Source organism: Ctenopharyngodon idella, chromosome 20, assembly GCF_019924925.1.
Source record: "Ctenopharyngodon idella isolate HZGC_01 chromosome 20, HZGC01, whole genome shotgun sequence".
NCBI classification, from domain to species: Eukaryota; Metazoa; Chordata; class Actinopteri; order Cypriniformes; family Xenocyprididae; genus Ctenopharyngodon; species Ctenopharyngodon idella.
In genome coordinates this window covers 25,704,686-25,720,008 of record NC_067239.1, presented here as the reverse complement: position 1 = coordinate 25,720,008, position 15,323 = coordinate 25,704,686, and the positions used below count along the sequence as shown (strand labels likewise).

At 36.1% G+C, this 15,323-nt stretch overlaps 1 protein-coding gene across 1 annotated transcript in view; it reads left to right on the top strand.

The window, feature by feature from the left end:
* Positions 1-15,323, top strand: part of nkain2 (sodium/potassium transporting ATPase interacting 2) — a 166,755-nt gene that overhangs the window by 132,431 nt on the left and 19,001 nt on the right. Inside the window, exon 5 of the mRNA XM_051876236.1 lies at positions 14,557-14,617. Within this exon, the coding sequence (XP_051732196.1) occupies positions 14,557-14,617 (61 nt within the window). The remainder of the gene's footprint in view (positions 1-14,556; positions 14,618-15,323) is intronic.

The following is a 15,323-nucleotide window of genomic DNA, read 5'->3' as shown; positions in this document are numbered from 1 at the left end:
CAGCCATGACTTAATGTTTCACAGGAGAATAAATATGAGGAAACACAAAGGCAAATTCCCTTAATCATCCATCACAATTGGTAAAACCAAATAATATAGTTCTGATGTGCAGCAAAAGATTGAAAATTCCCATTTCCACCATCAGGGAAATAATTAAGAAGTTTCAATTAACAGGAAACATTACAAATCTGCCTGGAAGAGAACGTGTATATGTAAGCAATAAGGTACGAGAGGCTGTGTTGTATCGTGAATAAGTCACGGCTGAAGGGCGTTTTTCAGCCGTGACTTATTCATGATAAAGCAATAGCCTTGAGTACCTTATTGCATTTATAAAACAGTTACCACACAATACAAATATTAAAGCCAAAAATATGTATCACTGCAAATTTCATGACGTAAACTTTCACTAAAAGCCTTCCTTCCACCGGAAAAAATAGTCCCTGACCATGAACAGCAACAGAAGTTACATTATTACGCCATTAGATGGCGGCAAAGACTGTCTTTATGAGTGTGTCAGTCAGTAGCGAAGATTTTCACATTGAAATGACTGAATTGTTGTGAACACGGAACAAGACGCAACTGACAAATGCTTTGACTAGCACTGTCAGTCACGGGAAAACACCTTAACTGTTAAAAGGACAAGATAATACATGAGACTCGCTCACTCGATCTCTTTCTCACAATACTCTTCTACATAATACAGTAGCTTCAATGAACAATATCAATTGAGAACATACAGTTTAAGTTGCTAAGAGTGGTTGCTAAGGGTGTTGTGTAGTGATACACAGAACCGTTGGGTGAAGCAGTCATAGCCGTGTTTAATTGTGAATAAAGCACAGCTATTGACCAATCAGAATAAAGGACAGGAACTAACCGTTTTATAAATTATCTTAATGCACGGCGAGGAGGAGAGTTTGAGTGGCCAAAGACTCTCCAAGGATCACAGCTGGAGAATTGCAGAAAATAGTTGAGTCATGGGGTCAGAAAGCCTAAAAAGAAAAAATGATCAAAGTTGTTTGGGAGGGTTTCAAGAAAAATCCTCTGCTCTCATCCTAAAACAAACTCCAGCATGTCAGACACAGCTGGAACTTCAAACAGAACGGGTTCTATGGTCAGAAACTGAAAAATTAGCTTTTTGGCAGCAAACACTCAAGATGGGTTTGGTGCACACAGGGATAAAAAAAGTTCCACATAGACTGCTGTATATTTAATGTTGTGGGCCTATTTTTCAGCTGGAGGTCCTGGACATCTTGTTCAGATACATGGCATTATGGTTTCTATCAAATACGAACAGATAAAAAAATCAAAACCTGACAGTCTCTGCTAGAAATCTTATAATGGGCTTTGTTTGGATCTTCCATCAGGAGCACAAAATGTCTGTCATGGCCATCCCAGTCCCCTGACATGAACCCTATAGAAACATGGACTTGGGAAACTGAAGGATCTGGACAGATATGGTGGAATGGTCTCTGATCTCTTGGCAAAAGGACAAGGTGCTAATGTGTATTACAGAAAAACATTTATTTAATAATGAGATCCCAATCCCCATCCACCCATTTTTAATTTTTTTTCTTCAATGAAAGGTTAGATTTTTTTTATTTATTTATTTATTTATTTTATTTTATTTTTTTTACAAAAGGATTAACAATGCAGATTTATTTTCACAGGCTTTTGTTCATATTTACCAAGGGTGCCAATAATTTTGACCAGGACTGTATATATTCACACAGAATGATTGCGGGCGTTATGTTGTCTTTATATGACAGTACATATAGATTAATATTGAGTAGCTTATTCAGTAAGTTAACATTGAGTAACTTATATTTTAGATATTTTAGTTTTTCAACATTGATAAGAAATATTTCTTGAGCACCAAATCAGCATATTAGAATGATTTCTAAAGGATCACGTGACACTGAAAACTGTAAATGAAGAATAAATTACATTTTAAAATATATGCTTTTAAAGTCATTTATAGTCTTTTAAATTGCAACAAAAAAAAAAATCACAACATTACAGTTTTAACTGTATTTTTAATCAAATAAATGCAGCCACGGTGAGCACAAGACTTCTTTTAAAAATATTAGTGTGTGTATATATATATATATATATATATATATATATATATATATATATATATATATATACACATATATATATATACACACATATATGATGTGTTTTAAGCTGATCTTTTGAGCACTGAGAGAGAAAGCCAGCAAGAAAGAGAATTGGTAAAATACTTGGAAGCTCTCATCCAAATACTCTGACAGATTAATGACTTGTATGATGAAGAACCATAAGATCCCTGCCTATCACTCACACCTCAGCGCCTGGACAAGATCAATGTTCAACACGTATAATGTAAGGTATTAGTAGCTGGACTCAAACCAAGCCAGAGTGAAACCAAATAACTGTCTGTCATTGTTATTGTAGGCAGAGATGTTTTTCTATGTTATGTCTGTTTTGACATAGAGAGATTATTCCAAAGCTCTGTCAAAACAAACATGCAATTTATTTACTGGAATCAATTGCAAGTTTTTGTTGTTGTTGTTTTTTGATGTGTTGGAGGCCATCTGACTATTTGATCCAAGCAATCACATCTCTGTACCTTCTAGTAGCCTCGCCATCCAACATCAACCAACCCACCACCTGCGGGCCTCAGCTTTAAATCCTTTTGTCTGCTCCTCTGTTTGTCAGGATAGAACCTTTCACTTACCCAGTTATACTCAGCAGGAAAGGAAATATCTCTGGTGTGTTATAAAATTGCCATTACTGATGGAGGGCTTCGGGAGGTCACTGAAGCAATTATCCAAGAGTCGTTGCGGCTTTGCTCCAAGCGAAGCCTGACCTCTCGATCTCAGCTGGACACCTGCCCACCACCCATCTTTTCCTTCTAAAATATGATCGCTAACACATCAGGAGGCTGTGAGGTCTGCCAAGCGTTATGTCGTGTGTCTTATTCAGTGTACAAATTCTTCCTCCTGCTTCCTTCAGCTGTCTGAACAAGCTCATAAGGTTGCCTTTATGATTTGTGTGTTTTATGCCATTCTGTATTGAGTCACAACTCAATGGCATCACTCCTGGCGACGCTTTTGTCACTTTGCAGAGTGTAAAACCGGAAACGCAAAGCAAGCGTGCACTATCGCGCTCCAGGCCTTTGGCACTCTCGGCAGCCGGTATGCAGAGCAGGTATTCAAACATTATTTTGTCAAGATCAATGAGATGTCTGAATTCATTACTGTAAACAAAGAGCAATTATGCTCTTTACTTGGAGAGTCGGCTTTTACAGCAGACAATCAATCCAGGCACAATGGAGCTGGGAGCTCAGGGCCACGATATGAATTAGCATCAAGTGAAGGAAAAGCAGCTCTGCAGAAGCCAGTAAAAATTAAAGAAACCAGAGCTGAAATGCATAAATCCCTCATAGAAGGAATGAAGCATGTTACCTACTTGTAAAAGTTAGATATTATATTATATTATATTATATTATATTATATTATATTTGTATAATTTTTTTTAATGTGTCAATTTCATGAATCATATTTCACCCCAAATTCAAAGAAAATAAATCATTTTAATTAAAAATGAGGACTATGTCTGGACCAAAGGTTGTTTTTTGTTTTGCTTCGCTTTGCTTTGTTTTGTTTTGTTTTTTGTTTTGTTTTGCTTTGTTTCTTTTCGTTTCATTTTTGCATTGTGACCATTTACATTATAAACATTTTACCACCAAATTCTCGTCCAGATGTTTTTGCTTGTGATGTTTTTCTTCTTTTTCATTTGTTTCGAATTCTAATTTTTCTCACTGATGATTCTCATTACTGTAATATAATGCGTTAAAAGCGAAGTGTTATACTAAAGTGTTACTGAAAATTCTATATAATAAAGAGTAAAATGGAGAAAGCTGCTCTGTATCCTGCTGTCAGACTCCTTACATACAGTATAATATCCATCTCAAGAAAGAGGCCTTTACAGTGGATGGAATGAAATTGCTTTCTTTCCAGTCTCCATTCTTTACATTGGAGAGTTCATAGGCAACACAGAGGTGTGATTTCTTCATTCGCTCCTCTCCTGCCATGGCAGGTTCGGTGCGGCAGATCACCAATATGCTTTCTGGAGCACTGTAGTCTATGGAGGTCTGTGTTGTGTGTTTCTTCTCAAGAAGCACAGCAAAAGAGCTTCCTCTATGAGCATTGGGTGCAACTGTGTCATAGAGAAGCTTATCCCCTCTGGCTAAGTGCCTGCTCAATTGTGAAAGTGGAAAATTGGGTGTGATGTGTTGTTTGGGAATCAAAGCAGTTGTGATGAAAGTGTCGGCTTTACTCACTTTTTTGTGTTCCTTCCCCACTAACACTGGCAAATTCTGCCAATTGTCAACAAAGCGAAAACTCTTGGCATGGAGCACTGACTCACGGACTGTTGCCCTTTAGAAAAACATTGGCAGCTATAGATACAGAGTGAAAGTCTGTGATTTTTGAAGAACAAATTACTAAAACATTTGGAAGAGGGTCGACTGCATTTTTGATTTTGATATTGCTAAAGCGGTGTCAGGTGCTCATTTCAGGTGCTCTTTGTCCAGTAAAGACTTTGTCTATAAGTTTAGCTTTTATTTGAAGTGGCAATCTAAAAAAGGTACTGTGGTGTTTAATGCACCTTTATAGTACCATATAAATACCATGAATATGATACTCATGAATATGATTTTTTTTGGAGAAGCATTCTGCTATTGTAGACAATTTTACTAACACCATTTGATTTACAATAGTAGCACAGCAAATCATATCATATTTTTTCTTCATTGTCTTACAAACCTCACTTGCCTCTTTGCATGCCTTGTTCTTATAATACAGCACTTTAGGAGCTGAGAACTCAAGGCAGTGAATGAAGGGAGTTCTTAACCGTGATTAAAAAGCTAAAAAGGTTCATTTAGCACCGCTAACAAGACTTCCTTTTGCTAGCTCTGAGCTATAGCGTGGCCTTAGCCGCACTAATGTACTGCGTCTAATTCAGATTAACAGCCAGGTGGACGAGGCCCAAGGAGGTCAACACTGAAATTGGTTTCTTCCGAGGACTAAAAGGCAGCGAGGGGATATTCCATATAGGTCAAAAAGTGTCTTTCCGAAACCACAAGGACTAAATCATTTGTAATGTTTTACCAAAGTATTAGTGTTTGTGCCTCAGATTGAAAATACTCTGACATTTATTGTAGATGATCTGAACTGTAAATGAGGCTTTGAATGTTTCATTCTTTTATTCCTTTGGCACTTTTTGTTCTAAGACTGGTGGAGGTACAGTACGAAGGTCAAAGATGGCATGTCTGGTATTGCTGTAGCCTACAGCAAAAGACCCAATTAAAACATACTTACAAGTGAAATGCGGTATAAACTGTGATAAAATTATTACATTTTTATATTTTCTATATAAAATCTTCTAGTGTTTGCCCATGCAAAACTCTGTGCCACAAAGCTAGGGCATTCTGGGTGGCTGCTAGGTGGTTGTTAAAAGTGATTTGAGTGGTTGCTAGGTGGTTGTTAGGGTGTTCTGAGTGGTTTGCAGTGTGTTTTGGATAGTTGCTAGGTGGTTGCTAGGGTCTTCTTGGTAGTTGCTTGGCTGTTGTCAGGGTGGTTGCAAGGTGGCTGTTAGAATGGACTAGATGGTTTTTAGGGTGTCTTAGTGGTTACAATGGTTTTCTAGGTGGTTTCTATGGAGTTCTAGGTGGTTGCTAGGGTGTTTTGCATAGTTGCTAGGGTGTTCTGGGTAGTTGCAAGTTGTAGTTAAGGTGGTCTGAGTGGTTGCTTGGGAGTTCTTGGTGGTTGCAAGGTGGTTGTTAAGGTGTTCTGAGTGGTTCGCGGTGTGTTTTGGATAGTTGTTAGGTGGTTGCTAGGATCTTCTTGGTAGTTGTTAGGCTGTTGTTAGGGTGATTGCAAGATGGCTGTTAGGATGGACCGTAGATGGTTTTTAGGGTGTCTTAGTGGTTGATATGATGTTCTATGTGGTTTCTATGGAGCTCTGGGTGGTTGCTAGGGTGTTTTGGGGTATTTTCTAGGCTATTCTGGGTAGTTGCAAGTTGTAGTTAAGGTGGTCTGAGTGGTTGCTTGGGAGTTCTTGGTGGTTACTAGGTGGTTGTTAAGGTGTTCTGAGTGGTTCGCAGTGTGTTTTGGATAGTTGTTAGGTGGTTGCTAGGGTCTTCTTGGCAGTTGTTAGGGTGGTTGCAAGGTGGCTGTTAGAATGGACTGTAGATGGTTTTTAGGGTGTCTTAGTGGTTGCTAATGTGTCCTAGGTGATTTTTATGGAGTTCTGGGTGGTTGCTAGGGTGTTTTGGGGTATTTTCTAGGGTGTTCTGGGTAGTTGCTAGGTGTAGTTAAGGTGGTCTTAGTGGTTCGCAGTGTGTTTTGTATAGTTGCTAGATGGTTGCTAGGTTATTCTTTGAAGTTGCTAGGCTGTTGTTAGGGTGGTTGCAAGGTGGCTGTTAGGATGGTCCATAGATGGTTTTTAGGGTGTCTTAGTGGTTGCTAGGGTGTTCTATGTGGTTTCTAGGGTGTTAGTGTTAGTGGTTGCTAGGGTGTTCTATGTGGTTTCTAGGGTGTTCTGGGTGGTTGCTAGGGTGTTTTGGGTATTTTCTAAGGTGTTCTGGGTAGTTGCTAGGTATAGTTAAGGTGGTCTGAGTCGTTGCTGGGGAGTTCTGGGTGGTTGCTAGGTGGTTGTTAAGGTGTTCTGAGTGGTTCGCAGTGTGTTTTGCAAAGTTTTTAGGTGGTTGCTAGGTTCTTCTTGGTAGTTCCTAGGTTGTTGTTATGGTGGTTGCAATTTGGCTGCTAGGATGGACTTAGTGGTTGCTAAGGAGTTCTGTGTGGTTGCTAGGGTGTTGATATGATGTTTCGGTGGTTGCTTACTGGCCCAAGTTGTCTCTGTTAAATGATTTATGCAGGGAAGTTTAATACTTAGGGATTTGAACAAACCCTTAACCCTAATTTTGAGCAGCAGTAATTATTATGTGTTTGTTGATTGTTGCCATTATAATTTCAGTGAACTAGTTGTTTCCTCATTTATTTCATTCTAACAGTCTTTTTTATTTTGTCAGTTTAGGCAGACTAGCTTCTGAAAAGTCATTTTTAGCATCTGTGTCCTTGAGCTAGCAACAAATAAAAGGCATTAGCCGTATTTGTGATGTTGCTTTGTGCCAAGCAACACTCAGTCCATTTTAAAACAGGACCGTTTTACTGAAAAAACAGCTTGACTTTACCACGATGAGTCATAAAAAACACATCACTTCTCCTCTCACCCTATAAACGACCCCAACGCCAATATAATCAGCATTTCTTCGTGTCAGCTGTCCACGTTTTACAAGAACATGGCCGTTCTAACCGGTTGTCTATTTAAATCATTTCATAAAGAGTGCATAAACCATTCACCCTTGATTTGTGCTGAGAGAAAAAAAAAAAACACAACGCCGACTGCCCCCGAATAAGTGTTTGCACTTGGAAGATTGCAGAAGACGTTTGGTGCGTCAGAACATGGGTGGCTGTTGGCATGTTAAGTAGCTCACTAGCGCAGTCTATAAAAGCCAGGAGTGAGCAGCCCACCTGGAGAGAGGCCCAGCGGCCGAGGAGGAAGTCAAGGACATGTGAATTAGTCCAAGCCAGCAAGAGCGAGAGCGCTGTTTGAAGCAGGCATCCACATTGGCACAGAAATGGGTTGACTGATGCTGTGTCAACATACTAAATTGATTAAGTCAGGTGATTCTGCCCAGAAAAAAAATGTGAAAGAGAAAGTAGGTTATGTAAGAAACTGTAAGAACAGATCTTAGTGAAAGTGAAGAAACACATGAGAACAGCAGTCATACAAAGTTTTTTGTTTTTTTTGTTCGGTAAGATTTTAAGTTATGTTTATGCTCACTGTATTTTGATCAAAAATACAGTAAAAACAGTAATATTGTTAAATGTTATTACAGTGTAAAATAACTGTTTTCTATTTTAATAGATTGTAAAATGTAATTTATTTCTGTGATGCAAAGCTAAATTTTCAGCATCATTACTCCAGTCTTCAGTGTCACATGATCCTTCAGAAATCATTCTAATATACTGATATGGTTGTTTTGATGAACACACCCTAGTGAAAAAAATATATATACTATAATAAATGAATACTATAATATACTATAAATGTATTTGAAATACATTTATTTTGTGCTAAGTATACTGCAAATACATTTACATATTTATGTGCTAAATAAAAATACCATGCAATTGTAATTTTGGTATACTAAACTGGTGTACTTAAAGTCTGCCATATAACAACTACTTTTGTACTAAATGCACTTGAATTGTGCAGAAGTAGTGCTGAGGTCCAACTAAAGATATACTTGTAATATTTGATTGTGCTAAAGTGGAACTATTGCAAATATTTTAGGTACACTTTAAATATCTTGCATTTAAAGACTGATATTATACAAAGATTGTACAATCCTTATTAATAGTGATATTAAAAAACTTTTTAGGCATAATATTAAGAAATTTGCTTTCTGCAGTAAAGAAATACTCCAAATAAAGTTTAATTATAATATTACTGATATATAATACTGATATATAATTTTATATCAGTAAGTCTTAAGTGATTTGTCAATAAATATGTTTTTTTTTTTGTTTTTTTTTGTTTTTTTAAACGTAGTAATAAATGTATTTTAAATAGATTTTGGTATAGTTTTTTTTACTAGGGGAAAGTTCAGAAGAGCAGCATTTATTTGACAGATTTTTGTAACAATGCAATAGTCTTTACTGTCAGTTTTGATCAGTTTTAGGATTAATTTAATTAAAAAAAGTATTACTGACTCCAAACTTTTGACCTGTAGTGTATAATATTGTATCTATAGGGAATAGGGAGCAATTTTGGATAGTTTACATTTAGGCACAGCAGCAAAAAACAAAACAAAAAAAACAGACCTTTTCATTCTCAGGGTCAGAGAGATGATTGAAAAAGGCTTGTGAAGAGCAAAACTGAGGAGGAATAACTTCTTCATAAAATTGCAGAAAATTAATAATAGTGACAATGGTTTGTTGAAGTGTACTGCACTTCTTTTATCATTACAGATATCCTTCAGGAGAAACTAGTTCAATGTTAATGGCTAAATTGTAGCTTTGTGAAACTACCCAAAATATTTCAAGCTTGAGTTGTTGTACAAGGCTGATCAAAGATGACCACGTGCAGGAAGTGACAATCAATTTCCTGTCAAGTCAGAATTCACTTCTATGTTTTATTTCAAATAATGCCATACATTTTATGTTGCTATTTATGTTGTTTCTTATGTATTGTTTTCATAAATAATTTATGTTTTATTCAGAGGCACGTATATTGGAGTTAATTTTTTTATTCTGACTGTTATAGGATGTAAAAATGTGCACACAAGTTTGCTGTTCTGTCTCATGTAAGACATGTAGCCTGTAAGTGTAAGTCTTTGTAGTGGATGTAGCTTCAATAACATTTGTGTTCTTAACGTGTTCTTTTTCATTGTGAAGTGAATCGAGTTGCCCCGTGCTTTGAAGATAAACATATTAAACATTAAAACTCATTAATCGAAACTGCAGGCGATGAAGAATGAGCAAGCTTGTGCGTGAGGTTCAACTTTAAGACACTTGCATCAAGATCAATCCTTGCTCCCAGACGCATCCTCAATTATTTAGCACCTCTTTAGAAACCCTGCATGTATTATTCACATGTATAGAATCTAAATTTAGTCTTGTCTATTGGGAATGACATGGCAGAGGAAGAGGGTACACAATACAACACAATGTGTGTGTGTGTGTGTGTGTGTGTGTGTGTGTGTGTGTGTGTGTGTGTGTGTGTGTGTGTGTGTACCAGCCTGAGCTGTTCAGAGTAGCACACTACAATTCCACTCTTACTCTCATTTCTTATTATTACATTTCCGCAGTCTGTAAATTTTCTGCATGCATTGAATATCCAGATGACAGTTGAGCACACAGTGTGGAATATGTATCCCACAATTCAGTGTGCTTTTCTTGACCTTCCATTTACACTGTATTTTTGTGTAGTATTTTTTGTGTGCGTCTTAATTTGCACATTGTGTAGTATTTTTCTTGACTGTTTTTAATCAGACAAGAATTAAAGGTGAAATGTATCATTTTTAATCTACAATACCTATATACTTTTAGCAGTATGTTTTGCCATTTGAGGTTCTACATTATTTGTTCTACATTACATTGTATTTGTGTATTTTATTTAGCTATGCTGTTATTTGGCATGTACAATTAGTATTAGTTAGCGCTGGGTATTGACACAATTTTCATGATTTGATTCGATTTCTATTCACATGCTTGCGATTCGATTCGATTCGATTACGATTTCGATTCGATATCGATTATTTTGGATGTAGTATATCAGTTACAGTACATGGCAAATTTTCTAGAGGAAAAAAAAATCTCTCAACTAATGCTGTAAACTACACATGGGAGTCGTTTGGCACTACATTACTATAATATTGCTAAAATTAACTTATTTATATACAAACACTTAAATTACACTCAATGATATTTTTTATAATAACTAAAGTTTAGAATTACACAATCATGTTACTACTCCAATTCGTTTTTTTTTTTTTTTTTTAATTTATAATTTAAATCGTGGCTGTCATAACTAATTTATTCAAACATGCATTAAATATTGAAGAACATTATAATGAATATGTAACGGTGCATAGCTATATTTATCAGAATGCTGCTTTCTAGAGTTCACTTTTCTAGCTGACTAATGAGTTTATGGTCACTGAATGTTTTTCTGAGATAAATGTGACGTTACGTGACATTGTTTACAAGCTGTTTTATTGACGTCTTTCCGCGGTTGAAACACTGATTGAGCTATTACACGAGACATGATACGGATTTCGGTAAGTTGTACTGTATTTTAACATACCTTCAGATGTTAAGTCACGTTTATTTCACGCTGTAACTGGTATTAAAGCGGAGGAGAGGATGTTCATATGCGCTCCGTGCTGCCGCTTCTCCTTAACTGAGGCGCTAAAGCGATCTGTCACGTCACATTAAACAGCGCCAAAACAGTATTTATTTTTTGAATCTCATAATAAGATGGACGTCATTTGAAATCTGAGACTTTGCTTCATATCAAAAGTAACAAAGCACAAAGATTATTGCGATTTATTGGATGGGTGGCGCGCTACATGTTCTGTTCATTCATCAACTGAAAACAGACTAGACTAATCGATTCTTAAGATTTAAGAATCGATATCGGTTCGTAAAAATGAGAATCGATTAAAATCGAGAAATCGATATTGTTTACCCAGCCCTAGTATTAGTATATTAGTATAATATGTTATTTTTTGCCATATTGAAATAAACAGTTTGTCACCATTCCATTGCTAGTCTTTTTCACTGCTCTTTATCACACAGCTTGTACAGACTATATTTACAGCCCAATAGCTTGGTTTACATCTTTTGCAAACACAATGGGCAGATGATAGCATCAGGTAATCAAAAGAGCAGCCTGTATTGTTTGTTGAATCCGCCCCTTTTTCCCCACACAAACACACAGACTGCTAGCCGCCTCTATTGTCTAATCATCCATGCTGGTTGCTATATCCAAGAAACTGGGAACCAGAATACTGTCTGGCCCAATACGTGCTGAGCCGAGGTGACACCACATTGGGCCCTTGTCCTTCACATAGCTGTGCGGTATTATGTAAATGACCCTGTCTGGATACGGATTGCATGTGTGTGAGCGCGGCCCCATGCTCTCCACCGCCGCTGGGAAGGAGGAGGGAGTGGTACATTATTCCGTGTAAATGAGAGCAAGACCTTGAGGTATTCTCGGAATCCTAAATCCTCCCATTTACCGGCGCACTGTGATTATCCGGAGGGATTGGACCGGGAATGCAGTCCTGGACAGTTTGTTCTGTGAGTTTAGTTAAATGAACTGCTCAAATGATAAGAAATGGCGATACATAAACACTCTTGTAAACACGGCTGCATTCTAGAGCATCCCCTGAGGGGACATGAGTTTGTATCTCATAGAAAAGCAAATGGCGCTCAGACTCTTAATTATAATCTCAAGTCTGGGTGGCCTTTTTAGGAGTATGTCAAAGTACATTTGTTCTCAGAACAACTGTGGCACAGTGTTGAGGAACATTGCTTTTAAAAATAACATGTTATAGTATTGGGTTACTCATAAAAGGTTATTTTGTGGGGGTTTTTACCAATAATGGGCTCTCTCTTGTCCTCATTGAAAGTGCTTTGACTGGTTTGCAAAACTTTTCTATTTATTTTTTATTTTTATTTTATTATTTTTATTTTATTATTTTTTGGTTGTAGAAATGTTCATCCACCCAGCATACACTTTCATTCAAAAGTTTGGGGTCAGTAAGATTTAATACTTAAGAAATTAATCCTTTTATTCAGCAAGGGTGCATTACATTTATTAAAAGTGACAGTAAAGACTTCTACATTATTACCAAAAAAAAGCAGCACAACTATTTTCAACCTTGATAATATTATAAAAATGCTTCAGCAAATCAGCATATTTGAATGATTTCTGAGAGATCATGTGACACTGAAGACTGGAGAAATGATGCTGAAAATTTAGCTTTGTCATCACAGGAATAAATTCATTTTTACAATATACTAAAATAGAAAACAGTTATTTTACTGTAATAATATCTCACAGCATTATTGTTTTTACTGTATTTTTGATCAAATAAATGCAGCCTTGGTGAGCATAAGAGACTTAATTTAAAAAAATATATATATTTTTAAAATGATAAATTATATAATTATATTTTAATATAATTTTTTAATTAATTATAATACTTATAATATTATAATATTTTTATATGACATCAATTAATTATATTATATGAAAATAGTTTAATTTATTATAATAATATATTTAAAATCATCACTATAAATAATGAATTCAACTGGATTTTTTATTTGTTAGTATTTGTATTTAATTTGTATTTGTATTTGTATTTATTTATTTTGTATTTGTATTTTATTTGTATTTAAATGTTTTTAAAGCATAATTCTGAGGTCAGCTATATGAAAGACTATATGGTCACACACACTTTCTAGAACTACACTAAGCACAAAATAACTCCTACAACGTTTCTACACCTTTATATATACCCTTTTCTTCCCACATACGAAACTGAAAGATTTTTGTGTGTATTTGTTATTATATAATTTGAAAAGTAACATATAAGTGTAAGTAAAATTTAACAAGCAACTGGTCACCTCGTTACTTGAAATAAACTCAAGTAAAATTAAGTAAACTTTGTGTTTGTGCTGGCCATGTAGACCTTATTTTTGCAGTGCAGACGTATGGACTTCAAGCTGTCCCACTCTATCATTTCTCTTGATTTGATTAGAGACGTCCAATCAGTCCAGTTCTATAAAATTGCGGGTTTAACACACAACAACAGGACTCTCTGATGAAGAGGGTTTATAAAAAGCACAGCTGTGCTCCCTGAGCTTTTTAAAGAGTCTGCTCCGAGAGATCCAAGTCTTTTGTTTGTCCAGTAAATGTGTTTACAGTACTCAATATTCTTATATGATCTTTTCGTCATCGTTGTACATTTATCCCTCTTAATCACTGTTGAAGTCCCAAGACCGTCTTTTTCATTAAACACAGTTGCTGATGAGTGATTCAGAGCCAGGAAAATAGGAGCTTTGTGCATCCGTGTGCTTGTAGGATTCAGAAGTGCTGCGTTTTGGAGAGACAGAGAGGATGAGGCTCCAACATTTCTGCTTCGCTCTGTCCTCATTGCTCTAAAGACCCATTTCCTGTGGCGGTGTCTCAGTTTGATGTAAAGCTCTCGCCGCTACAACACCTGTTTCCTCAATGAAAATGAGCCTACCTCCCTCTATTTTTGATCTCTTTATTCTCTCCTGTTTTTATTACAGATTCTCTCTCATTTGACCAAAACATATGAACGTGTTTTCTCTAAAAATGTGCTCTTTTTTATATCTAATTAACCGAATGAACCACTAATGGTCTTCCATGATGGTTTGTTTTCTTATTCTGGTATAATTACCACATGAAATGGTTTTATTTGCTTTGTTGATATATTTTCTGTTGAAAGAGGAAGTTGGGTTTTTGTCAAAGAAAAATCATCATTTTTTGCAGGGTCATTCTAAAGAGCATTTTATTGGATTCCTCAATAATTTTGGTTAGTTTCTTGAGAGAGAAAATTTTACATTTTAAATGTGAGTATATGATAAAAGTTTATTTTTTAGCATAGGGAAATGCTTTTCTTGTGGCACTTACACTTGAAAAGAGCCACTGTGCACCATAGTTTCTTCCATTTTTAGTTTACTTTTTGATCCAACGTCAACTTCTGGTTCAACCAAAGGTGTTTTCAGGGTGGGACAGTCTGTCTGAACAATGCAAAAGGAGTGCTGGGAATGTTTGTGAAACCTGTTTGTGAAACATTATTTATCCAGTTCCATTTGGTGCACTACTCTTAACCTTAATATAGACACATTGATCAGTACAGTTGATTATTCTAATCAGTGTTGTTTTCTGTTCTCTTCACAGCTTGCTGGGTTCATCTATGCCTGTTATGTTGTGAAGCTCATTTCTGAAGAGGAGGACAGCTGTGAGTATATCTTCATAACTGAGTCATGAGTGTGTTATTGTTCATCTTTTAATGAGGGTTTGCCTATACTCAAATAGATAATACATGCTTCTAATATAAGTATGAGATCTAAAAGTACATTAAATTACATACAAAATTACATTCTAGCATGTTATATGTTTGGGAACAGTTCTTCTAACCCTTGATGGAGTGTGCAGCTTTTCATTTCTTAAACAACCATGTAGGAAGACACATCATGACCATATTCCAGGATGACAAAGCCGAGATTCATCAGGCTCAAATTGTGAAAGAATTTTTCACACATGAATTGGCAATCCAGACATTAAATTCATTGAAAGTCTTTACTAAGTGCTCGACTCTTGCAGTCAATACAAGATCTTGACCAAAATTGATGCACCTCTTGATGGAAGTAAATGTTGTGATGTATTTTCCATCATTTTTGGTCAAGATCTTGTATTGACAATGCAAGAGGTGAGCACTCTGTAAAGTCTACTCCAGCACATCCCAAAGACTTTCAATGAAATTAAGGTGCCAATTCATGTGTGAAAATGATTCTTCATGCTCCCTCCCAACCATTCTTTCACATTTTGAGCCTGATGAATCTTGACATTGTCATCCTGGAATATGGTCATGATGTGTCTTCCTACATGGCTGTTTAAGAAATGAAAAGCTGCACACTTCATCAATTAGGGTTAGAAGAACTATT